General features: G+C 43.6%; 1 protein-coding gene across 2 annotated transcripts in view; it reads left to right on the forward strand.

Moving 5' to 3' along the window:
• Window positions 1-202: 202 nt before the first annotated feature.
• C8B (complement C8 beta chain) overlaps window positions 203-24,590 on the forward strand; it is a 36,779-nt gene continuing 12,391 nt past the window's right edge. The window contains exons 1-8 of one of the 2 annotated variants that reach the window (XM_009249776.3): window positions 203-361; window positions 5,945-6,101; window positions 9,277-9,418; window positions 11,356-11,497; window positions 14,000-14,132; window positions 16,452-16,649; window positions 20,110-20,350; window positions 22,354-22,482. In XM_009249776.3, coding sequence (XP_009248051.3) covers window positions 270-361; window positions 5,945-6,101; window positions 9,277-9,418; window positions 11,356-11,497; window positions 14,000-14,132; window positions 16,452-16,649; window positions 20,110-20,350; window positions 22,354-22,482 — 1,234 coding nt within the window. In that variant the 5' untranslated portion in view covers window positions 203-269. Of the gene's footprint in view, window positions 362-5,944; window positions 6,102-6,528; window positions 6,592-9,276; window positions 9,419-11,355; window positions 11,498-13,999; window positions 14,133-16,451; window positions 16,650-20,109; window positions 20,351-22,353; window positions 22,483-24,590 lie in introns of those variants that run through there. The other variant, XM_054559420.2, reaches the window with a different exon arrangement.

Raw genomic sequence — 24,590 nt, forward strand, 5'->3', positions numbered from 1 at the left:
CTCACTAATAGCCTGTCCACTTAGCAGCTTACCCCAAAGTTATAGAGGAATAAACACCATGCTGCTACAGATTTTTCATTATTCTGGTTGGTTTCCAGAGTGACAGGTAAGTTTTTGGTCTGTGCAAAGTCTGTTTCCAGTCACTAGTGGCTTTCTGTTTACTTTGCAGAGCTATTTGCTCTTGGGGACAGAAGCTGACAGTGGCACTCACAGCACAGGCTTCTTATGGGTCTAGCAGCCTCTGTGGCATCTCCTGTCACATTGGGAAAATGAAGAATTACAGGACACGGGCTTGGAGGGCACCGGTGGAGCTATTTCTTCTCTGTGCTGCCCTGGGCTGTCTCAGTTTGCCTGGCTCCAGGTAAGTGACAGTTACCGATAATTCCCTGATCAATAATATGACAGGGAAGGTGCGCCACATGATGCTGACCATCTCTTTGCTGCATGCCTATTGAATGAGGAATGTCTCTTGAGGCAATTTGCATGCATCTGATAACGTACTATCAACGACTCTCTTCAAATTATTGTGGAACCAAGCGGCTGATTTCAACAAAAGTTCCTGTAAGAAACTGACATGTTTAAATGTATTTTGTCATGCTGAGAAGAATAGGATATTTGTTTTGTATTCTGAAAAAAGCCTCCATGTGATTCTTTATGAAAAAGAAAGTTTGTTACGTACAGAGGACAAAAGAGCCAATTCATGAGATGATTTTAATAAATGAGATTGACCCACTCTACCTGCTCATCAACCCCAAATCTTCAGATTCTCAGGTTCTTTCCCACCACCCTCTTACACACACACACACACACACACACACACACACACACTCTCTCTCTCTCTCTCTCTCTCACCCCCCACAAGGTTCCCAGCAGTTAAATGCCAGCTGACTTATTTCATCATTGTTAGTCTCCATTAATAAGGTGCAAAACAAGCTAAAGAAAATATCTTAGTGGGAGCTCAAACTTGGGCTCCAGTGATAGAAGAGCCAGTGATGTAGCAATGTGGGGATGCTCCGTGTGCATGAGAAACCCCTGCCATGAGATGTTGAAGCGTGCATGTGTCCCCGGCCTCCATGTAAACACTTCTGTGGGAAGAGGGACTGTAATTCCATTCCTTTTACTTAGTCCAAAAATGAGATCTGAACAAACCTTTCACTTTATGTGAGGAGTACCTCCTACCCATGGGACACAGCCTCTGGTCTCAGTTCTGTTGAGCTGACATTAGGAACCACAGGATGATAAGCATTCATTCACTATCTATTGGCCACTCAATAAGTAACAGCTATTAGGATGATCAAGAATCTCCATTTAGCCCAGAGAATAACTAAGCTGCCAAGCCCTTCCTTGTGTGTACTGTGTGTACACAGAGAAGCATTCAGGACCCAAGAAAATGTCTCCGGAATGGAGGACTTAAGGGAACAATAGCAACCCTATCTATAGCATTGTGCCCCTGGGTGGAGCTTTCTGTTGGGCTCTGAGGATACAGAGATGAGCCTATGTTCTCACAAAGAATGCCAACATGTGAGCCCATGCTATGTGTACCGTTACAAAAGATGCTACAGGGCAGCCGGGAAACAAGGAGGGAATGATCAGCTCTACGGGGCATAGGGCCTGGAAAGGCTTCTAGAAGAGAGAGTGTGAGGGCTGAATCTCTACAGGTGCGTGGGTGTTTGCCAAATGGCTAAGGGGTTGAAAGGTGTGCCAGGTAGAGGGAGCAGCACAGGCAATGGTGCGTGAGTGTGAGAGAGCTGGCTTGCTCCTGAAGCTTCCATACACTTCAGTGGGCCTTGAACACAGGTCCCGGCAGGAAGTTGAGAGGGATGAGATAGAGTAGGAGTGAACAGGCATCATGTCATGGGCAGAGTTGGGGGATGCTGGAGTACCAGCTAAGGAACTTGAACCATATCCTCACCACAATGCATTGGGAAGCCATTGAAGGGTTGAAGCAAAGGAGTGACACAATCAAATTTATATATTAGGAAGTTCACTCTGAGGTAGGGAGTGGAGGGGCAAATGGTTGATTAGAGTGCAGCCTGAGAAATTGTATTTAATCATCACTGCAACATCATGAGGTGGCTGTAATCTCTCCTCGCTATGTAAGAGAACAAACTGATCCTCAGTGACAAGAAAAGATTCATGCATGTGTGGTGAGGGTCTCAAACCCTTACCTGAATCCAGGTATAGTTCTGACATCCACCCATAATCCCCATGGGGCTGTCTTGAACACGGCAGGTATTTGAATTCCATCTGCGAAGTAGAATAGTCTTTGGTTCTGGAACAGAAAATGCTGAGACCACCTTCATATTGGCCAAGAGAGTTTTTTGTTCTTACTCACTCTTGTAATCAAGTCAGATGATGAAATCATAATCACTGTGTCGTAAGACCTATTATGTATTGCCACTCTGTGCCAGCAACTTGGAAACATTAGCTATAATCCTCACAGCTATTCCAGGTAAGTGCTACTGTTTACAGTTTCACAGAGAGGGAAACAGAAAACATAAGTGTCCCAAGGCTATCCACTTAACAAACAGCTGACTATGGATTCAAATCCAGTTTCGTTGAGGTCTCAGAGCCCCTGCACTCTCTCTGCATCCTTCTGCTTCTCACTAACGCGTTGTCCCCTCCCCACCCCCCAACCCCCACATTGTGTATCTGACTTGTTGGCCTCTGTGCTGTTTCTCCATCTCTGGGCCACACATTTGTTGCCTTGAGATGTTGCTTTAAATTTCATGTCTACCACAGCAAACGACAGAGAGAAGAGAAATTGAAAACCTGCCACCTAGAAGCTGCCCCTTCTAGCAAAGAAAAAGGATGCTGTTTGCAACGGGGATGCAGCTGCTTAACAAATTGTGTGTGACAAGAAAGTTGTTGTGTCAGGGCATTTCTACCGAAAGCCAAAATATATTGACGCACCCCATCTATATAAGCTGATGGCTTGCAATTTACTGCTGACCCAATCCTGCCGTACTGGATGGATCCATCTTTATTTTGATCAGAGACGCCTGTTAGGAAGAGAGTGGGAGACCTGGGCCCGGTGAAATGTGTCCTAATGCTGGCTACAGCATTTTCTGCATCCCCGGGAAAGACACCTCCTTGCCAGTCCTTAAGTAGAGGGGGCACATGTTCAAGGAGCTGAGCAAGGGTGTTTACTGTAGCTCTATTTGCAATCGCAAAACATTGGGAAAATCTAAATGTCCCTCAAAAAGAAAAGGAATAAATTAAATGCAATGCGTGTCATATGATAGAACATCCAGACAAAAGAAATGAACTAGATCTCTTTATGAATCAACATGGATAGCTTCAGAAATGCAATGATGATTAACAAAAGTGAGTTGCAGAATCATACGTATAAGTATGAATAAAGCACACACAAGCAATACTATAGATAGTGTATAGATGTCAAATTATCTAAAAGAGACTGGAAGGAAACACACCAAATTCATGGCAATAGCCCCTCTGGGGGTAAGGTGTGGGGAGCAAAACTGAGGCTGCTGTAAAATGCAGATGTCAAAGTTAAAAATGTAAAAAAAGACTTGAAGCAAGTGTACCAAAGTGTGAACAACTGCCAATCTGGATGTGAGTACATGGGTGTTTATTATATTATTTCTTGTACTTCTCTAGGCATGCTTAATTTTTCAATGTTAAAAGCATACAGAGGATTTTTAATGACAGAAGTTTAGTCAGTTGGTCAAAATGTCCATCAGGTTTGTTTTTATAGAAATTCATAGGGGTGAAAGGCTCATGTTGTTCCCACACATAGAGGCCCTGATGGAACCTAGAATTTATGTGGCTCCTCGTTAGTCCCAGGAACTAAAGATGCGATTTAATCCTAGCCTTTCTTTCAGATTTGCATTTTACAGTACTAATAAACCACACACATCTCATCCGATGTAATTTACAAACATACTATTTATTCAGCTGATTACTTCATTATATTGCCACCTTCCATAATGAAAATTGGATGCAAAAATGAGAGATGTGGTGGATATAACTACTTTTTACCAAGTTCTTTCTGTAAGTGATCATCTTGCCCATTAACAGGCTTTCAAATCTCAGAGAGGAAAATAATTGTGACTCTTAATAGCTAGTGTGTACATTACTTACCTGCTCAGTCTCACCTGTGGCCCTGGAGTTGTCTTGGTTGCTAAAAACACAATGTAACTGTTTTGTAGTTGAAATAGGAAGAGGGTACCCTGCAGAGCTGTCAAATACATACTTAGGAGAAGCCAAATCACAGACAATATTGTTTTGTCAAACCTGGGCAAATTAGTAGATAAGAACACATTCTGAAGCCCCCCACTGGTGTGCAGCATCCTGCCTCAGGTAACCATTTTAAAGTATCCACCTGTGGTTTCCAGTAGTCTTTGACCTTTCATTAAAGATCCAACTTTACTAGGCAATTGATTTTTGCTGGTCTCTGGGGTGGTCATGGACACGGATTTCACCGTAGTTAATATTATCCTCTTTTTAGGACTTTTGCCAATTGAGAACATATTGTTAATGACCTTGTCGGGAGTGACATCCTGTGTATATGAGATGGTGAAAACTACGTGATGCTCTTCTCCCTAATGACTCAATCCTAGATATGGAAAGAAAGAGGCCTTACATAGAGGTTGGAAGAGATTGTTGGAGTCAGTGCTGGCCCTGTTTCCTTCCAGGAAGCATGGGGCAACGGACAAAGCCCATATATACTCTAGAGCCTAAGAGACCTCGGCTCAGATCGTAACACCACTGCATACCAGCTGCATGACAGTGGACGTGTCGCTGTCTCTCTGGGCCACTTCCCTCATCTGCCCAGGTGGCAGTGCTCCACAGCTGCCTTCCAGAATTGCTGTGAAAATAGAAGGAGATAGCATGGGTGATGCTGGGCCATTGAGCACAGCCTTGACATGTCTGTCATAGGTGCTCAGCAAACCTCCATTCCTTTTGTCTTCCCATCTCCTTTTGTGCCCTGGAAAGGAACACAAATTACAAAGAATCTTACAGTGTAATACAACCTTTCAATTGTAAGAAAAAAATAAGAATCATCATACACACTTCATATTACAGAGGAAGAAAGTGAAGGCCCAGGCAAATTAAATAGCATCCTCATTCATTCACTCATAACCCAATGTGCTCCAGGAAATGAACAAAAAGCATTGCCTTATCTCTGCTGGCAGTGCTGAGGTTTCCAAGAATAAGTATCCTTCACTCACTTCTCCTCTCAAGAACCATCTCCTCCTCTTCCATAGCTTTTCGTGATCAGATCTGTACCTAGCACAAATCTCTCATCCTGAGATCCAAGCCCATATAGGAACTATTTACTAAATGAGTCTCCGTAGGTGTTTCATGGCACCTGGAACTCAGCATGCCCCACCTGACACTCAAGTCTTCCCCATCAAGATTTATTTTCTGCTGTGTTTCCCACCGCCCACACACTCAAATGGGAAAACAGCATCCACTTAAAAGGCCTTCCTTTAGCACCCCACCTCCACCATCCACCATCACTTTCTATCCATTCCACATGAGAAGCATTTCATGTGCTAGTTCTCCCCACCCTCTCTCCCTGGCCATTGCCATGATTCAGGCTTATACCACTCAACGGGACTGCTGCTGCCAGCCTCTTCCTTGTTTCCCTACTACCAGGCTTTCCTGACTCCCACTGGGCCTGCACAGCTCCAGCCATGGGGCCTGCATGCTGGAAATCCTTGCCCTCTGGATAAAGTCCCATAGAGCTAGGACGTGAGACATGTTTCTCACAGACATGTTTCTCTAGCTGTAATGTTAGGTGCTTACTACATGTTCAATAAATATTTGTTGGATTAATTAACCTATCCTGGAATGATAAACTAATAGTCTTGCACTAGTGAGCAAATATATATTTATTGAATGCACAAATAGATGGTTGGATGTATACTTAATTCCCTTCTGATATGTGACTCTCTTCTCTCATGCTGACTTTTAGAGGTGAAAGGCCATATTCCTTTGAGTCAAATGCAGTCAACAAGAGCTTTGCTAAGAGCAGACAGACGCGGAGTGTGGATGCTACCCTGATGCCCATTGATTGTGAGCTGTCTAGTTGGTCCTCTTGGACCACATGTGACCCCTGTCAGAAGAAAAGGGTAAGCGACCAGGCCTGGGACAGCTCTAAGCTTCCAGGAGCCTTTGTCCCCAGCAAGATCGGCTGAGCCATTGCTAACAGTGCCTGGCACAGTTTGGCCCTCAATAAATATCGGCTAACTTAATAAATGCATCCTTTCCTTCTGTGCTTCCAAGCAACAATAAGTTCTTTCCTTTGGTTCTCCAGTGTTTTCCAAGCACACCCAGCCTTTCTCATTCTACTAGCTTCCTAATTAGACTCTCTGCCTTGAACCTGTTCTTTCAATCAATCTTTCATCATGAAACAGGGGAAGCAATCACAGTGTATGTCTGAGTTGTCTTTGCCCACTTGGAAACCATTCACAGTCTACCCATGACCCTTAGGATCAAGTCCAGGATCATGGTTTTCGAGGATCCCTATGACCGAATCTAGCCTACATTTCCAGCACAATGGACCCTTTTATGACTCTGGCCTTCACTCTCTCTGGGCGTTTCTTCATGCTGCTTTCTCAGGTAGGGTGACCTTTCCCACTTCCTTCAATGGTGAACACCTACTCACAATTTGAAACTCCTACTCAGGAGCTGCCTCTTTTGAGAAAGCTTTTTGACTCTTTCTCAGCCCTACCTCCAGTTGGATAAAGCAATCTTTTATGAGCTTCGATAGCTCCTTATTACCCTTGTATCCTCACATTTATCACATCATGCCACTTATTTTTCACCTTCAATACACAGTGAACTTGTGGAGGCTGATTCAATTCTGCATTTTCAATGTGTAGACCAATCTCTGGCACAGAATAGGTTCTTCATAAATGTGTGGTGTTTGATCTTGTTCTGTTTTCTGATATTTCTATAGGGAAGGGAATGTTGTTGTTACACTTTCTGTTAAACAGATAGATAAACAGGAAATCAGAGCAGGTAAATGGCTTCTTGAGTTCACCTAGTAGTAAATGCAGACCTCGAACTCAGGCCACTGTCCAGTGTTCCTTGTCTAGGGTTCTTCCAGTGAACACACTCAATTTCTGCAATATCTGTCATTCAGCCTCCTTGGTCATAGGAGGGCTGACCCAGGATCCTAGTTCTGAGAACAATAGATATGCCAGAGAAAAGAGAATGGTTGCTATTTCCCCAGATCCTTGGGAAACCAAACCAGCCATGGGCTTAGACTCTAAAGAGGCTGTGGAAGTAAGCCCAGGACAATCACGCAGTTAATTGGATCAATGGAGAGAGCCAAGGTGGATCATTCAGTTCCCAAAGTAGGTTTTATTGCTGAAGGTATCAGCATTGATCCAATTATCTGGATAATTGCTTCATCTGCACCACAAACTAGGAAGACTCAGCATGAATCAGCCTGGCAGCCAGAGCTCCTCTCTCAGAGTCTGCTGCAGACGTTCCCTCAGCTGGTTATCATCCCTGTCTGCACGGTCACTGGCTCGGAGTCTGCTGCAGACATTCCCTCAGCTGGTTATCATCCCTGTCTGCACGGTCACTGGCTGGGGGCTCAGCAAAGCCTCTCAAGTCAGATTGGGTGATGTATTTCCTGCACCACTTACACACACTCCTGGAGCCCACTTTGCCTTTGGAGCCTGGAGCTTTTTAGTCTTTTTTTTTTTTTTCACAGTGTTCTCTGCAAGCCTTGTCCCTGTCCTGAAAGGCTCTGCCTTCCAGAAAGAATGACCCTTTGCAAGTACAAAGGGCATAGGTGAATGGTTATCTACATTTCTTTTTTTGGATTTCCAAGGCCCAAGTACAGATGCCATAAAGGTAATAACTATGCCTTATTAATGTCATCCTGCAAAGCATGGGCTGCTGTCCTGGCTTGCCTCCTGTGTTCTTTTGTTTACTAAAATCTTGACTGCAACTAACATTTGGAAGTCACCCAAATCTGATCACTTTCTTCCTCTGCAGCAGTTTCTCATTGCCCCAGGATAAAATCCTGTAATCACTTTCCCAAGGCCTGGAGGCCCCTGTGTTATCTGCTCTTGTCTATATCTCCCTCCCACTCTGGCCACTCTCCTACTTGTGCTCTTCTCCCCAGCCACAATGAATCTTTCTAATGTTTTCTGGAACATGGGACAGCTTCTCTAGTCCTCTCAGCTTTGGTACAGGAATTACCTCCACCCATATCACTCTTCTGAGCCCCACTCTCACCAGTTCTTCACACCTGCCAGACATTCCTACTCAGCCATCTAGTTTCAGCTGAGGTGTCACTTAGTTCTTCCAAAGCCTTCCACTTGGGCTTCTCCTAAGTTTGCATGAGGGACTCCCGATGAGTGTACAGAGCACTCTGCCTCCCTTGTCATGGCACTCATTGCACTGTGCTGCAACTGCCTGGGGCCCACCCCCAGCATCTGTGACCTCCTTGAGAACAGGCTAGGGGATACAATTACCAGTAAAACTGACCAAACAAGGAAGCAACAGTAACACCTACCTTTTCAACACTGGGTGGCTCAATCAGTCATTTTGGAATAAATGAATAAGATGGTAGAGATATAGCAATATTGACTGCTAAAAAGCAATAATAAAGAAAAACAAGTCCAAGAAATTGAATGCCTACTATATATCCAATAACATAATGAGATTATGTAATTTAAACTTCATAACTGAACATTTAGATAATTCATGATCCCTATTTTACAGATGGGTAAATTGAGATTCATAAATATTAAGTAATTTGCCCAATATCACACGACTCTAAAGTATCAGAATCAGTTGTAGCTCCAAAGCCCATGTTTTTGCATTTATAATATACTGATGCCTTCAGGAATAAAGGAGAATACTTGAATCAACCCAGTGGAGTAATTAAGCTGAGAGATAATTTATTTTGTGTTATTGAACTGGCTACATGAGTCCATCTACTAACCTTTGACTCCAGAGCCCATGGAGTCAGCATGGGCTGACTTTCCCACATTCAGCAAATCTTGACTGATCACTGCAGAAGCAGAGATCAAAGCCAAGGTCCTTGCCCTCAGAGAGCTCACAGACTAATTGAAGAAACCATCCAGCAAACAGCAAATCACAACATAGCTCCTTAAGTGTATATAATGGGGGGAGCACAAGGGGCTGGGGGAATAATGATCAGATATTTCAGTGCTCTTGTGGAGCCCAAATCCTGGCTCAAGACCCATTTACACAGAGTATCCCTCAGCTCCTGAGATCTAAGGCTTTGCCCTTGGTTCACCTGGCTCCTCTCTGCTACAGTACAGGTATGCCTACTTGCTCCAGCCCTCTCAGTTCCATGGGGAACCGTGCAACTTCTCTGACAAGGAAGTCGAAGACTGTGTTACCAACAGACCATGCAGAAGTCAAGTGCGATGTGAAGGCTTTGTGTGTGCACAGACAGGTATAAATCAATGTAGGAGTAAGAGGGGAAAGCCTGAAATGAGGTAATGGTTCTTGATGACCAAGGACAGGCCGTGTCCAGTGCTCAAGATCAGGGTCATGGGGAAGCTCAGGAGGCCTCCTTGTCCTAAAATCTCTGACTTCCTTTCACATGCATTATTTTATAAAAATCACCTTATAACGTAAGTGTTATTATTATCCTCATTATACATCTTAAAAAATCGAGACTTGAAGAGGTTACTTCGTCATATAGCAGGTAAGTGGAAAAGCTTCTATTGGAAATTTGAGAATTCAGACTACATTCATTGACATTAAAGACACAAAAAGTATGTGTGCTGGAGTCAGAAATCTTGGGTCAGGTCTTAATTTGACTTTGTGACTAGCAGAAGTCACTTAACCTTTCTGCATTTTGGCTCCCTCAACTGAAAATTAGGGGTGATGTGAATACCTTACAAGTCTGTTATAAGCATCAAGTGACATCATAGCTATGAGAGCTCTTTGTGGACTGTTGGCTCCCTTAGCTCTCTCAGAGGTCTGGGGTTAAGTAGAATGTGACAAAATCTAGAATGGTTACATAGGGCAGTTAGCATCATTTATCACTGATAAATCTTTAGAAAGATATTTCCCGCCATTTGCATTACTGCATCACTAAGTCCAAGATGATCCGTAATCCATGATATACCCAGTAAAAATTATTGTTTATAAAAAGGAAGAAAAGAAAAAAGGACAGATGGATAGATTGACAGAAGGAAGGAAGGTAGGAAAAAAGGAGTACACAAGTGAATAATCACCTGCTGCAAAACTAAATAAACACAACTTTTCAATTCATTCAGAGAATCCAAGCAAACAGATGCTTCTCTATTTCTCCATCTCCAGCAAAAATGAGAGTATTTTGACCCACATTTTCTAGATGGAAGTTGCAATTCTCTACATTTACTGTACCCATGTGGACTGTGCATGGGGATCTTTCAAGAAACAGTTAGGGATTCTTAGAGCAATTTCTAGGGGTTATTGCAAATGCAAAATTCTGTCCAATAAATCTGAGAGACTTTTTTACACTGTATCCATGGACTCATTATGGCCAGTGTTCCATGATTCTCACCAAAGCTGTGATGGTTATTCGGGCAGGCTTTAGTTTAAATGTCTGGTAAGAAACATTTGAAGGCCAGATTGTTATTTTTCTGCTTTTAATACTCCAAGAACATTGGTTTAAAATGACCAGACATATCTGAGGAAATAGGACTACCTGTCTTATGGGCTTTATCTCCCAACAATATACTAATAAGAAAGGAAATCAATCCGGAGGAAATGTTTAAAGGAAGCAAAAGGGATGAAAATAATTTTTCATAATCCAAATGACTATGTTGTTGAAGGCAGTGTGGTTTAGTGGGAAGAATTTGTGATTAGACAGTTAAAGGTTTCAATCCCACTGCAAATATTTACTAGTTAATGTGCACTTGGCCCTCAAAAACACTAATAGTACTGATAACACTTACACAGCACTTCCTAGGAGTCGGTACTGTTTTATTTATTCATTTAAATGTCGAACAACCTTATGGGATAGGTATGATGACTTTCCTATCTTGCAGGTGAGTAAATTGAGGCAGAGAGGTTAAGTAACAAGAGAAAGGTTGCCCAGCTCACACAATTTACAGGACCCACCCATCCCACCCCCTCTTTCCAGCCCCAGGGAGAGAGAGTCCAAACTGTCCTGCTGCTTTCTGGAATACAACACTGGCCTCTTCTGCTGAGGGAGGTGGCAATAGAGGAATAAACTGTTAGTGCCATAACCAATCTATCTGGATACAGGATGACTAATTAAAACAGGGCAGCATGCAAGGCCTGACAAAAGGTCTGGCACCTAGTTGGTGCTTATACTGTGTTAGTTCCTTTCTTGCCAACCATGTGGCTGTAGGTAATACTCTTTCTCCATTCTAGGAAGGTGTGTAAACCGCAGACTTCTTTGCAATGGGGACAATGACTGCGGAGACCAGTCAGATGAAGCAAACTGTAGAAGGATTTATAAAAAATGTCAGCATGAAATGGACCAATACTGGGGAATTGGCAGTCTGGCCAGTGGGTAAGTGGCCATTTTTCTGTGGTATAGATGGGAAGGCACAGCATTAAATGGAATTCTGGAGGGTAGAGAATGAGAGAACTGATATAAACAGAGGTCCTCACTCACCTTTCTGAGAAAAGACTGTATTGTAAGTGACACTTCTGGTTTCTCTCTGAGGGCAGTTCCAAGTGGCTCCAGGAACACTTCCCATGGACAGACATAGGCATCAGGAGGGCTGGTTTGGAACACTGGGACAGAGCTGTGCATATGTGGAAACCACACAGGCTGCTATGCAAGGGCGGCTGGGGTAGGGAGGGGAGCCTTTATTTTAACACCTGCAGTGTAACCATGTTAGGTGCTTTCTAAGCCTTACACCTTGAATCCTATTGACAACTTGGCAGGCAGGTTTTATCCAGGTCTGTCCCTATCTCCCAGCACTGGTCCCTCCAAGAAGAGAGGTCTCTAGTTAGACACTGAAGGGATGGATTTCCAGGGCTTTTGGGGATCTCTGAGTTGGTCCTGTCCTCTGGCGAGGACAGAGGAGCAAGTTCAGAAGGGGCCACACTGGCCTGGCTTGCACCTTACTTTCCTGCCATATTTTGCAGCTTCTCAGCCTGCAGGTGGAAGAGGGAGACCTTCCTCTCATATGCTTTAGGAATCATCATATGAGACACAGCCTGGGGAAGGGAACACTGACCCCGAATGGGATTTACCTTCTTTCTAAAAAAACCCATCAAATCTCAATTTTTAAAGTTGTCAGTAGAGACTCTTCACGTGGGAGGCTTCTCTCAGGACTGCCTTATAAGCTAGTTATTATAATTCCCACCTTGCAGATAAGGAAACTGAGGCCCAGGAAAGTTGAGTGAGTTCCAGGGTCACCCAGCTAGAGTGTGGGATAGCAGACATTCAAAGCCAGCAGTAGGGTCTGACAGAACCCTGTAGGAGGGAACAGAAGGAGTGGCTCACCGGCCAGGGCACCTCGGGCAAGGCACTTATCTACGTGAAACTTTAGTTTTATCATCTGCAAGAGGAAGTTAATAACATGCTTCTTTCAAAGTGCTGTGAAGATTGAACAAGCGAATGTGACTAATATATGAGTTGCTGGGCAGCTTGTGTGGTGGGAAGAATACAGACTCTGTTCTTGCTCCACTGTCAGATTTCAAAGTCCAGTCCACCCATTGTTCCTGGCAGGGAGACTCTGGGTTAGTCAGTTACCCTCATGTTTCTCATCTGCAAAATGGGGATAATAATAATACTTACGTCCTAATGATTAATCCTCATAAGGATTAAATGAGCCATTGTGTGTAAATTGATTAGGATGATGCCTCCACAAAGTCAGCACCACATTATAGTTGTTAAAGAAAATAAATATGTATACATTATTTTGATACATGGAATATGTCATGGGAAAGAGACCCCAGACAATTCTGGTGAGGAACAGAACCAAGGCCAGTAAGTGGAAGCTGATAGGAGACAGAGACTGTTAATAAAAACAGAAATTTCAGTAGTTAGAGATGGTCAAGAGTGGAAGCTTGCCTTTGAAGGCAGTGACAAATAATGTCTAAGGAGGGGCTGGATTCTTTTCCTCTCTAAAATAGAGATAACATCTATTGCACAGAGCTGCAGGGACACTAATGAGATGATGCATGTAGCTACCCACTGATGTGTTTGTCACCAGTTACACCCTCAGTAAACAGTAATTATTGTGAATAATATTGTAAATGCGTGGTGATGAGGGTTGTACAGAAATTAAGAAAACTGCCACTTCAAACAGCACACAGTATAGTGAGGGTGACAAATACATAAATAGCACATTTATCGTGGACCAAGCAGTATTTTAAGGACTTCATAAACATGACACGTGATCCTCACAACATCCCCATGAGGTAGTATTTTCACAGTGCCTATTTGCATATGAGCAGACTGAGGCACAGAGGTAGTAAGTGGCCACCCAAGGTTTAATTAGCTTGCCCAAGGTCACTTGGGCAGTAAGGGGCAGAACAGAGATTGCATCTCAGCTGTCTGGCTCCAAAGTCCACGCACTTAACTATTATGCTACCCAACTCTCGCAAGGCAACTGTAGTAATACAGGACAATAAATACACAACAGTGCAAGCACAGGGTGTTATGAGGGCCCCTAACCCAGCTGGGCTGTGGGCTTCAAGCACAAGTGTCAGTGAAACCTCTCACCACAGTGTTAACAGAGCTCAATCTTGACAGACAAGTCAGAGATAAAACAGTGACTGGGTGGAAGGGCATTCTGGGCACAGGGAACAGTACCTACCACAGAAGGAGCTGAATAGACTGGAGCAAGAGCAAGCCTCTTCATGTGGCTGGGGACTAGGGCACGTGGCTGTGGTTAAGATCGGCCAGAAATGAAGCTGCAAAGCTGGTTTGGACCAGGTATCAAGGGCCTTGAAGGCTGTGCCAAGGAATTTTTGTTTTCGTTCAGTAGGGTCTGACAATCAAGATTAAGCAACCCCAAACCTTAACCTCTTCGCCATCTCTGTCTCTTCCTCACAGGATAAATTTGTTCACAAACAGTTTTGAGGGCCCAGTTCTTGATCACAGGTATTATGCAGGTGGATGCTCCCCACATTACATCCTGAACACGAGGTTTAGGAAGCCCTACAATGTGGAAAGCTACACGCCACAGGTAAGAGACAGCCAGGGAGCAGTGGAGGGAGCCCCAGCTGAGCACCCAGTTAGCAGGGTCCATGGCCCGGCCCGACAGCCTGCTAGCTGTGTGACCTTGGACACATCCCCTTTTTCCTTTGAGTTTCAGTTTCTTCATATGTAAATATGGGCAGTTCCTTCCTCCAGACATTGTGGTGAAGATGACATGCTGTACATAGTAACAGGAGGGTGGTTGTAGAGCAGTAATAATAGAAACCATAATATCAAAAGCTACCTTGAAGATAGAAATAAAGCTTAGGATTTGGAGTCACACTGACTTGGTGGCTCTGCCACTTACCATCCATATAATCCTAAAGGCTATGAGCCTCTGTTTTCCTATCTTTAAATTGGGAGTTATGGAGGTCCTACCCTGCAGGGAGAGGATTAGTGAGATAATGTGCGTAAGTATTTAGCACAGCACCTGGCTTAATGGTGAGTCCACAGAAAATGTTAACTCTTGTTGCTGTTGTTATTGCATTCTTATCAAATCCCTGCCTATTAAAAGCAGGCATTACTCTAAGCATTTTATGAAATGCTCTACCAATGTAAGCCCCTATTATGATTGATGTACAAACTTAGAAACACATCTCACAGACAGTGGGGTTTAGAATAGCCCATAGGACACACACACTTGAGATCTGATGGGAACACACTGGGTTCCAGGACTGGCTCTGCCATGGGTCCCAATTTTACCTTAGGTTCAGTTCCTTTTCCACTCTGGGCCTCAGTTTTCTCATCTGTGAAATTGGGGGATGAGACTAGAGGATCTTGACGGTAATTTCCACTTCCAAATTTGCTCCCTTTTATCTAGCCGGGTGTGGTGGTTCATGTCTATAGTCCCAACCACTCGGGAGGCTGAGGCAGGAGGATCACTTGAGCCCAGGAGGTTGAGGCTACAGTGAGTCAAGTTTGTACCACTGCACTCCAGCTTGGTAACAAAGCAAGATCATGTCTTTAAAATGTATTTATTGCCCATTTTGAAGGCTAGCTCCTCCTTACTCCTCCTTCCCTTCCTCCCCAACACACTTTTTAGCCAAGAAAGAAAAAATTTGGCTTAGCGTCAAACACACTCTCCATCAGGGTGTCCAGTGCCATCCACAAAACCTCTAATTTCAAGGGAGTATTTCAGAGCAACCATTACCATCCAGGTGCAAGTGGATCCTAACTCAGGCAGGACATACATGGTAAACTCTCCTCTCACCATACCAACATTCTTTGAGCGCTGTGCCAGGTGCCATGCTATGATTTACCAGTATAAACCCCAATCCTCAGAACAAGCCTGATGAAAGGGACCATTATCACCTCCATTTTACACATGAAGAAACTGAGGCATGGAGAGGTCAAGGCAACTGTCCAAAGTCATCCGACTAGACAAGAGCAGAGACGCAGTGCATCCCAGTGGCCACGCTATAGACCATGTCCGAACTGCTCCTCCTTCCCCTTGTAGCGGCTGAGCTGTTGCACCCTCCTCTGGGAATTGCAGGCTGAATGGGCAGAAGCTGAAGCTGATGGGAGCTGTGGGCAGGGAGGTGACTCAGGACTGGTCGCTCCAGGGCCCCCAAGGCACTACCCTTGGCAGTTCCCCTACACACAGAGCCATGAACACTGGTTTTTGAGCAAATGGCTCTCCTAAGTTCTCTCTAAGGCACTTTCCTGCCCTTGTCACTTGATCCTCCAGCCACTGCCTTAGACCAGACCCACATCAACCATCACCTGCACTGCTCTTACAGCCTCCTCATGGGTTTTTCTCTCTGACTTCAAATTTTTCCCTTCCAATCCAACCACCAGGTTGTCCCACATCATCTTCCTGAGGCTTGATCTACTTCCTCTGCTAGGTCATACTTGAATTAAGCCCAGATTTCAGGACAAGTAATTCAAAAGCCTATTTTGATGTCAGAATATCCTCTCACAACATCCCCTTTTTCTGCTCACTGTTTCAACTTCTCAATGACCTGCACTGCTATCCTTGCAGTTCCTGGGGCACACCCTCCCCTTTCCCACCTCCATGCTTTCGCTTAAGCTGAGCCCACAGCCCAGAATGTTCCCCTACATTTTTGCCCATTGAAATACAAATCAAAAACCAACCTCTAATTTTCCACCCAAGGTACTGATCAGGTCTGTCTCTACTACTGAACCAAGAGCCCTGAGGTGGGGACACAAATTGGCCCTGATTTTTCTGTATCCAGAGCATCTAGTTCAGTATCCAGCACATAGTAGGAGTAGAGTGGCTGTCTGCTCACTGGTATTGAACTGATTTGAGTCAAATGAAATAAAAAACCCTTTCTTTTTTCTTCTTTAGACCCAAGGCAAATACGAATTTATATTGAAAGAGTATGAATCGTACTCAGATTTTGAACGCAATGTCATAGAGAAAACGGCAAGCGGGTCTGGTTTCAGTTTTGGTTTTAAAATATCTGGAATATTTGAACTTGGCATCAGTAGTCAAAGTGATCGAGGCAAACACTATATTAGGAGAACCAAACGATTCTCTCATACTGTAAGTATGTCTTTGTTGCTTTTAAACGTATATGTTCTTACTCCATTTTCTGCTGCTGTAACAGAACACCACAGAATGGATGATTTATAAAGAAAAGACATTTACTTGGCTCACAGTTCTGGAGGCTGGGAAGTCCAAGATCAAGGTGCCACATCTGGTGAGGGCCTTCTTGCTGCATCATAACATGGTAGAAGGCATCACATGGTGAGGAAGTACATGCAGGAGACAGAAAAAAAGGGGGCTGAACTTCATTCTTTTATCAGGAGCCCACTCCTACGATAACTAACCCTCTCCTGAAACAACAGCATTAATCTATTCATGAGGGCAGAACCCTCATGACATAATAACCTCATAAAGGTGCCTCCTTTCAAAACTGTTACAATGGCAATTAAATTTCAACATGAGTTTTGGAGGAGACATTCCAGCTATAGCATATGGATCCTTTGGAAATGACATGCCCCAGATGTGCCTATATTCCACATTATAACTAGTCCTGACAACCAATTATCTTTCTGTTGTCTTGAAATCTTCTAAAAAAAAAATAGCTAACTTACTTTTTAGAGAGACCAGGCAGAGATAACCTTCTGTAATTATTTTCTTTCATTTTCTAATAAACTTTTCCCTTAGGGTTTCAATAAGTTTAAGATGTAGCTTTGAAGACCAGAACTTCTCTGGAGACTTTTCAGCCCACAGGAATTTGACTTTTATCCCAGATATCCAGCTGAAATTCCTTTCTGGAATGTCACCCAAGATCTCTTCTTTGACTTCTTAGGGTGCTCAGTGGAGATGACCAAACCATCGCTCTCCTGCTTTCTGTCTGCTCCTTATCAGCTTCCTTCCTGGGTCTAATATTCCCATCTGTCCTTTATTTAATTCGTGGCCCTCTTCTCGATGTACTCTCCAATCTCCCCTGGGTGCCTGCCCTCTTCAACTCACTTCCTCTTTTACAGGGACAAGCTATGAGCCTTCATCACTGCTTCTAACCTCTCGGTTAAACTTCAGACCTTCCCTATCCACTCTTCTGAGCATCTCACCTGGGCATCATGCTGACACTCCAAGGCAATGTCTTCTTCCTAAATTTTCAATGGATGTTAATAGCATATTCCCGTCTACTTTTCCAGGCTAAGAACTGAGCTAGAATCGTATCTGGCTCTCACTTCTGCTTCGTGTCCACATCTGTTGATTACCAAATCCTTCAGTATTACTATTCAATATTTGTTTACACTAACTCCTATTACCTCTTAATTAATCCATGTCCTTTCATCTCTTACTGTGCCCAACTAAATAGTTTCTCTGTCTCCTAGCTTTCCCCTTCACACGCATGAAGAAATGTTTCTATGATACTAATCTGACCATATCATCTGCTTCCTGTTGCTTACTCCCTCCCCTTTTCCTTCTCTCCTTCTCTCCCTTCGAGCTCCCTGATTCAAATTGCCAGTTATAGGATGCTAGCATTGGGCCAGGCACTATCCTAGAGATAGACTAGGGATCTGTAGTCTCTAAGATAATATTCTTGCCTTCATGTTCACAGTGCAGTGTAGTAGGAGCAGCAAACATGAAAGCCAATATATTATTCTTTTTTTTTTGAGACAGAGTATTGCTCTGTTGCCCAGGCTGGAGTGCAGTGGCATGATCTCAGCTCACTTCAACCTCCACCTCCTGTGTTCAAGCGATTCTCCTGCCTCAGCCTCCCGAGCAGCTGGGACTACAGGCACGTGCTACCGTGCTCGGCTAATTTTTTTGTATTTTTAGTAGAGACGGGGTTTCACCATGTTAACCAGGATGGTCTTGATCTACTGACCTCATGATCTGCCCGCCTTGGCCTCCCAAAGTGCTGGGATTACAGGCATGAGCCACTGCTCCCGGCCGTATTTTTCTTAATTACATCAGTTATAATACAACATGGCATATGCTATAAAGGAAATGCAAGCAAGTACAATGCAATCCTAGAAAAGGCAGTGCCAGGGTGCATCTGGGACCTTCAGGTTGTTGTCAGATTGGAGGCAATGGCAAAGTAGAAATTTAAAAGATAAGTAGGTATATGTAGGGCAGAAAAGGGAGAAAATAACATTTCAGGGAGAAGGAACAGCATGTGCAAAATAAAATGAAAGAGAATGGCAGGCTTGGGGCACAGTGAAAAGTTGGATGAATGCTGATGTACGTGGTTGGTAGAAAGTAGTAAAGTATGGAGAGGAAAACCTCAGGGGTGTAGAAGCTGAAGCCAGAGAGGCTACTGGAGGACAAATTGTGATGATCTTATACTCAGAGTAGGGGAGCTGATTTTATTCTGAAGACAACAGCAAGCCATGCAAGGTTTTGCTTTAAGCCAAGAGGAGCATTGTCATAATACAATCTGAATTTTAGGATGTCAACTCTGATTGGGGCATTGAAGGAGGCAAAAGAAAGGAAGGAGATTAGGGAGGAGGCTTTTATAATAATGCAAACAAAATGAGATGCAACATAAAATATTCAGAAAAATAATGAACAGAGTACCTAGTGACTGCTTATTTAGGAAGGGTAAGGGAGAAGGAAGAGGGTCATAGGTCACTGAGGCAGGCCTAGAATGGGGTGAGGGCAAGCTGGGAGACGAAATGAGGCCCCAGGGAAATAGGCACCAGCACAGCTGACATGGTTTTGTAGAGCTGAAGGATTTAGGATTAGGCCGAACGTATCTCACAGGCGTTTGCCACCTTCCTCTTTTTCTCTGCCTGTACAGCAGTATAGGGAATGCTCACCTAGGGTTGTACGAACACTTTCTAGATGTTTATACTTCATCTGGCATCACCAGCTTTCAGTCGGTTCCATACATGGAGAGTCACCAAACTTTTTCTGTAAAGGTCCAGATAGTAAATATTTTAGGCTTTGTGAGACTGCAAGGTCTCTGCTGCAACTCTTCAACACTGCCATTGGAGTGTGACACCAGTTGTAAACCATATGTAAATAAATGGATGCAGTTGTGTTCCAATAAAACTTTATTTACAGGTACAGGTACTGGGTTTGGTGTGAGGCTGTATTTTGCTGACTCCTGCCGTACGCTGTCACAGCTGGTTTTCCTAAAGCACCACTTTTACTCTTTCTTGCACTGCTTTTTTTTCAGAGTTTACAAGGCATCAGCAAAGCAGGCACTTTTGCAGGTTAGCAAACCCCATGTCCCATCAGAGAGGTCCCATGCCCTCCAGCTGCTCCGTGCCGTGCCTGCTTTTGTTACCCTTCCCAGTCCTTATTCTCTACAGTAAGGAGGTGAGTTAAGAGCAAGCTCTTCCAACCTGAACAGGATGTCAGAATATTTATGAGCATTGAAAGCTTGTCAAAGAGGCTGTCTTCCCTCAAGTGTCCTAAAGGAATCATAAGAGTGATGACCCCGGGCCAAGAACATCGGATGGTATTTGTAAAGTTCATCTTTTCGTTCCAGATTCCTAACTTTAAAGGTCTGGTTTTCCCATGTTGGTATTTCATTTAGAAAAGCATGTTTCTGCATGCACGTTCTGACCTTGAAGTAGCACATTACAAGCTGAAACCCAGAAGCCTCATGCTCCATTACGAGTTCCTTCAGAGAGTTAAGCGGCTGCCCCTGGAGTACAGCTATGGGGAATACAGAGATCTCTTCCGTGATTTTGGGACCCACTACATCACAGAGGCCGTGCTTGGGGGCATTTATGAATACACCCTCGTTATGAACAAAGAGGCCATGGAGAGAGGAGGTACACTGCCCAAGGGACCACGGCTTTCCTAAAAGCTGGGGGAAGAGTCATAAGTTGAACTTGTAGTTTTCTTTCTACTTCCTGGCTACACCTTCCCAGTGTCATTTGCAGATTCCTCTTCTTCCTCTTTTTGATTGACAATGTCAGTCCTCCTCTGCCTAGCTCCCTAGGCCATTCTTTTTTCTACAGCTTTTCTCTCTATGCAATTGTATCCAATCCCATGGTTCTAAATACCTTCAGCATGCAGATAACTCCTGGATCTCTTCCTGGATCCATCCTGGATCTCTTCCTGCACCCAAGAGTTTATGTTAAAATGTTTCTTCGATGTCTGTATGTGAATGTGTAACAACTCTCACCAGCTGAACATGCGCCCAAAGAGAACTTTTGACTTTCTTTCTCCAATATGTTTCTTCTATAGCCATCTACACCTCAGAAACGGCTCCACCATCCATCCAGTGGCTCAAGCCATAAAACTAGCAGTCTACCTTGATTATTTTTCTTTTCTTCAAATCTACTGTTTTTTCTTTTCTTCAAATCCATCAGCTCTACCTCCAAATTATATTTTCTATTTTTCCTATTACCACCATAGGTTCACCCCATGACCAGACCTTCACATTCAAAATTTAATGTGGATGTGAATCAAGCATGAATCTTGGAAGAGGTAGATTCTGATTCAGTAGGTTTGGAGTGAGACCTGAGAGTGCATTTCTAACAAGCTTTGGAGTGATCCTGATGCTGCTGGCCGATAGACCATACTTTACATAGCAAGGTCTCAGATTATTAGTGTGGTCTCCAAAGTAATATTCCACCCCCATCCCTCCCCTATAATTCATCTTTATAGAGATATCCCAGCTCTTTCCAATTCCAGTCAACTACAAGTCTGCTGCTTTCCAACCCAATATCCTTTCCTATCACATGGCACTTGTTGGGTTAAGTGAACTGCCGTAGGTCACACAGATTGCAGTGGTGGAGCCAGGGCTTGATTACCAGTCCATGTACTTGCAAGAGGACACACGGTACACAATGTAAATTTTTATAGTGTGGCCTCAGTCTTGTCAAAATCAGAGGTACCTTCTGCATAAAAATGGTCTCAAAAGTGCTTTCCACTGTTCCTCAAACTGCTTCCCACAAAAGGGCTTAATCATTAAATAAGTTGGGAAAACACGTAATAGATTTCACTCTCAAAGTTTCATGAATGTACTCCAATAAAATGACCTCTCCACCTATTTTGATGCAACATTTGTCACACTTTCTTGACCACAGAAGTTCCTTTTCTCATAACATCTGCTACCATCTCACGGGATTTATGTTTCAAGAAATGCACTTTGGGAAAAACTGATCTATACCAACATTGCTAGACAGCCCTCGTGGTCAAAGTTGCTCTTTTCTCCCTGAACTGGCCTCAGAGTGCTTAGAGAGGTGCTTATAAGTCACGTCTGGAATTTCAGCAAGACAAGAGGAGGAGGATGCCTCAGGGAGAATTAGGGAGGAAGAAGTAGGAAATAGTCCAAAAATGAAGAAGAAATCAGGGAAATTTGCCCCGTCTCTTTGCCAGATACTATGCCTTACTTTTTATATGCATTTTCTCAACTAATTAATTAACACACTTTTTCTACTTTATCAAAGATTGGAGAAGGGTGGGTCAGGGAGGGCAGGCAGATTGTAACAGTCTCTGTACTCACTGGATCTATCCCTAGAGAATCAATAAGGAGATCAAATTTTTAGAAAATGACTCTGAGCACTTCCCCTCTTTCAAAGTCAGCAAAAATCCTCAGAGAGCATTGCGGGGAGGCTGAAAGGGGAAGTTGGGCCTGAGCTCTATGAGGTCTGTGCCCTGGTGCCAGTTGCAGCCTACATTTCTTGTTATCAGGCTGGTGACCTATTTATTTGAACCCGAGTCCTTGTGACATCCAACAAGGGCTAGGCCTCTGGACTCGATCATAGGAAAAGGGACAGAGTGAATTACCTTTTACGTCATGGACCTTTTTCCTTGTTTTCTTCAGATTATACTCTTAACAACGTCCATGCCTGTGCCAAAAATGATTTTAAAATTGGTGGTGCCATTGAAGAGGTCTACGTCAAGCTGGGTGTGTCCGCAGGCAAATGCAGAGGTATTCTGAATGAAATAAAAGGTGAGTGACAGGGGCTTGTGACTTCCACACTTACAATGTTTATCCTCCTAGTGCCTCTGGTGATTACAACACCTCCCTCCCTTTTTGAGACAAATACTATCCCAACTTCTATGCCAAGTATGTCCTTCTGTTTTTTATAGTTTTACCACCTAACATATCGCTAACTAACATGACTTAGTGTTGCTTATTTTTGAACTTTATATGAATGGAATATAATCCTTCCAGTCCTGTGTTTTCCATTCAAAATAATGTTTTTGTGTATAACTATAGTTCACTTCTATCACTGCATACTATTTTGTTGAATATACCACTTATTCTTTGTCCATTCTACTATTGATGAACACTTGCATTATCTCCTCTTTCAAGAAATTATAATTGATGCTGCTCTGAACATCTTACGTAGTTACCTGGTACACACGTACAAGTGTCTTTCCAGAGAATACACATAGGACTGGAATTGCTGGATTTTAGAGGGTGTGCTTTTTCTATTTGACTAGATAGTGCTAAGCTGTTTTCTAAAATGGCTGTACCAATTTATACTCCTGTTGGCAGTAGATGAGGACTCCTCCCCTCCCCCAGCTTTTTATTTTTATTTTTATTTTTTATTTTTATTTATTTATTTTTTTTGAGACAGAGTCTTACTCTGTCGCCCAGGCTGGAGTGCAATGGCGTGATCTCGGCTCACTGCAATCTCCACCTTCCAGGCTCAGGCAATCCTCTCACCTCAGCCTCCTGAGTAGCTGGGACTACAGGTGCATGCCACCATGCTCGGCTAATTATTATTATTATTATTTGTTTTATTTTATTTTATTTTTTACAGAGACGGGGTTTTGTCATGTTGCCCAGGCTGGTCTCAAACTCTTGGGCTCAAGCCATCTACAAGCCTCGGTACCCCCAAAGTGCTGGAATTACAGGCATGAACCACCATGCCTGGCAGAGACGCTCCCCTACTTTTTAATGCTGCTCAGGTGTTGTAGGCTCAGACTTGAGGAGCTGTTTTATACCAGTTCTTTTTTTTTTTTTTTTGAGATGGAGTCTCACTCTGTCACCCAGGCTGGAGTGCAGTGGTATGATCTCAGCCCACTGCAACCTCCGCCTCCCGGGTTCAAAGGATTCTTCTGCCTCAGCCTCCCAAAAGCTGGGACTACAGGCGTGTGCCACCATGCCCGGCTAATATTTGTATTTTTAGTAGAGACAGGGCTTCGCCATATTGTTGGCCAGGCTGGTCTCAAACTCCTGACCTCAAGTGATCCACCCACCTCGGCCTCCCAAAGTGCTGGGATTACAGGCATGAGCCACCACGCTGGGCTGTTTTACACCAGTTCTTCTGGCACTGGCGACATAGGCACGTTAGAATGGAAATAACTCACTGATATGGTTGAGGGCTTTCTGGGCAACTCCATAAGTCAAAATAATAATTGCTTTATAGTGGCCACTGTTTAGTAACTGTCAACTACATGCTTAGCACAGCCTTTATAAATTTTCCCACAATTGTCATCTCACACAAAGAAGTGAGACAATTTAGGGCCTGGACAGGGCTGTCTGGTAAGTACCTTCATCTCTCCCAGATTTCTTATCTGCACAGTGAGGATTATATAGCTACTATTTTGTAGTGAAGATTAAATGCATTCATACATGTACAGCACTTAGATTAGTGACTGACACATAAATAATCAATAATTATTAGCTGTTAATATACCATTTATTCTTTACACGGATGCAGAGTATCCACTTTATAGATGAGAACAAAAAAGAAATCTCATACTGTATAAATGATTTGTCCCAAACCACAAGGCTAGACAAAGTCAGAGTTGGACTCATGCCTGGTCAAGGTGTGTAGGGTGAGTAGAGGAGAGGATGAATTCAGTTTCCACTAGGTGAGCTCCACTACACTCTACCTGCAGGAGCCAGTTTGGAGAGAGGAAAGTTATTTGACCAAGGAACAGTGGCTATGAAACCAGGCAGACCTTGTTTAAAATTTATCTTTATCAGCTACTAGCTGTGCGGGCCTTGGCAAGTCACTTAACAATTCCAGGTATGTGTTTCATAATTTGTGAAGTAGAGCTAATAATGCTGGGCTCCTAAAATTGCTGTCTAGTAAAAGAAAA

The sequence above is a fragment of the Pongo abelii genome, chromosome 1 (assembly GCF_028885655.2).
Source record: "Pongo abelii isolate AG06213 chromosome 1, NHGRI_mPonAbe1-v2.0_pri, whole genome shotgun sequence".
Classification (NCBI taxonomy): Eukaryota; Metazoa; Chordata; class Mammalia; order Primates; family Hominidae; genus Pongo; species Pongo abelii.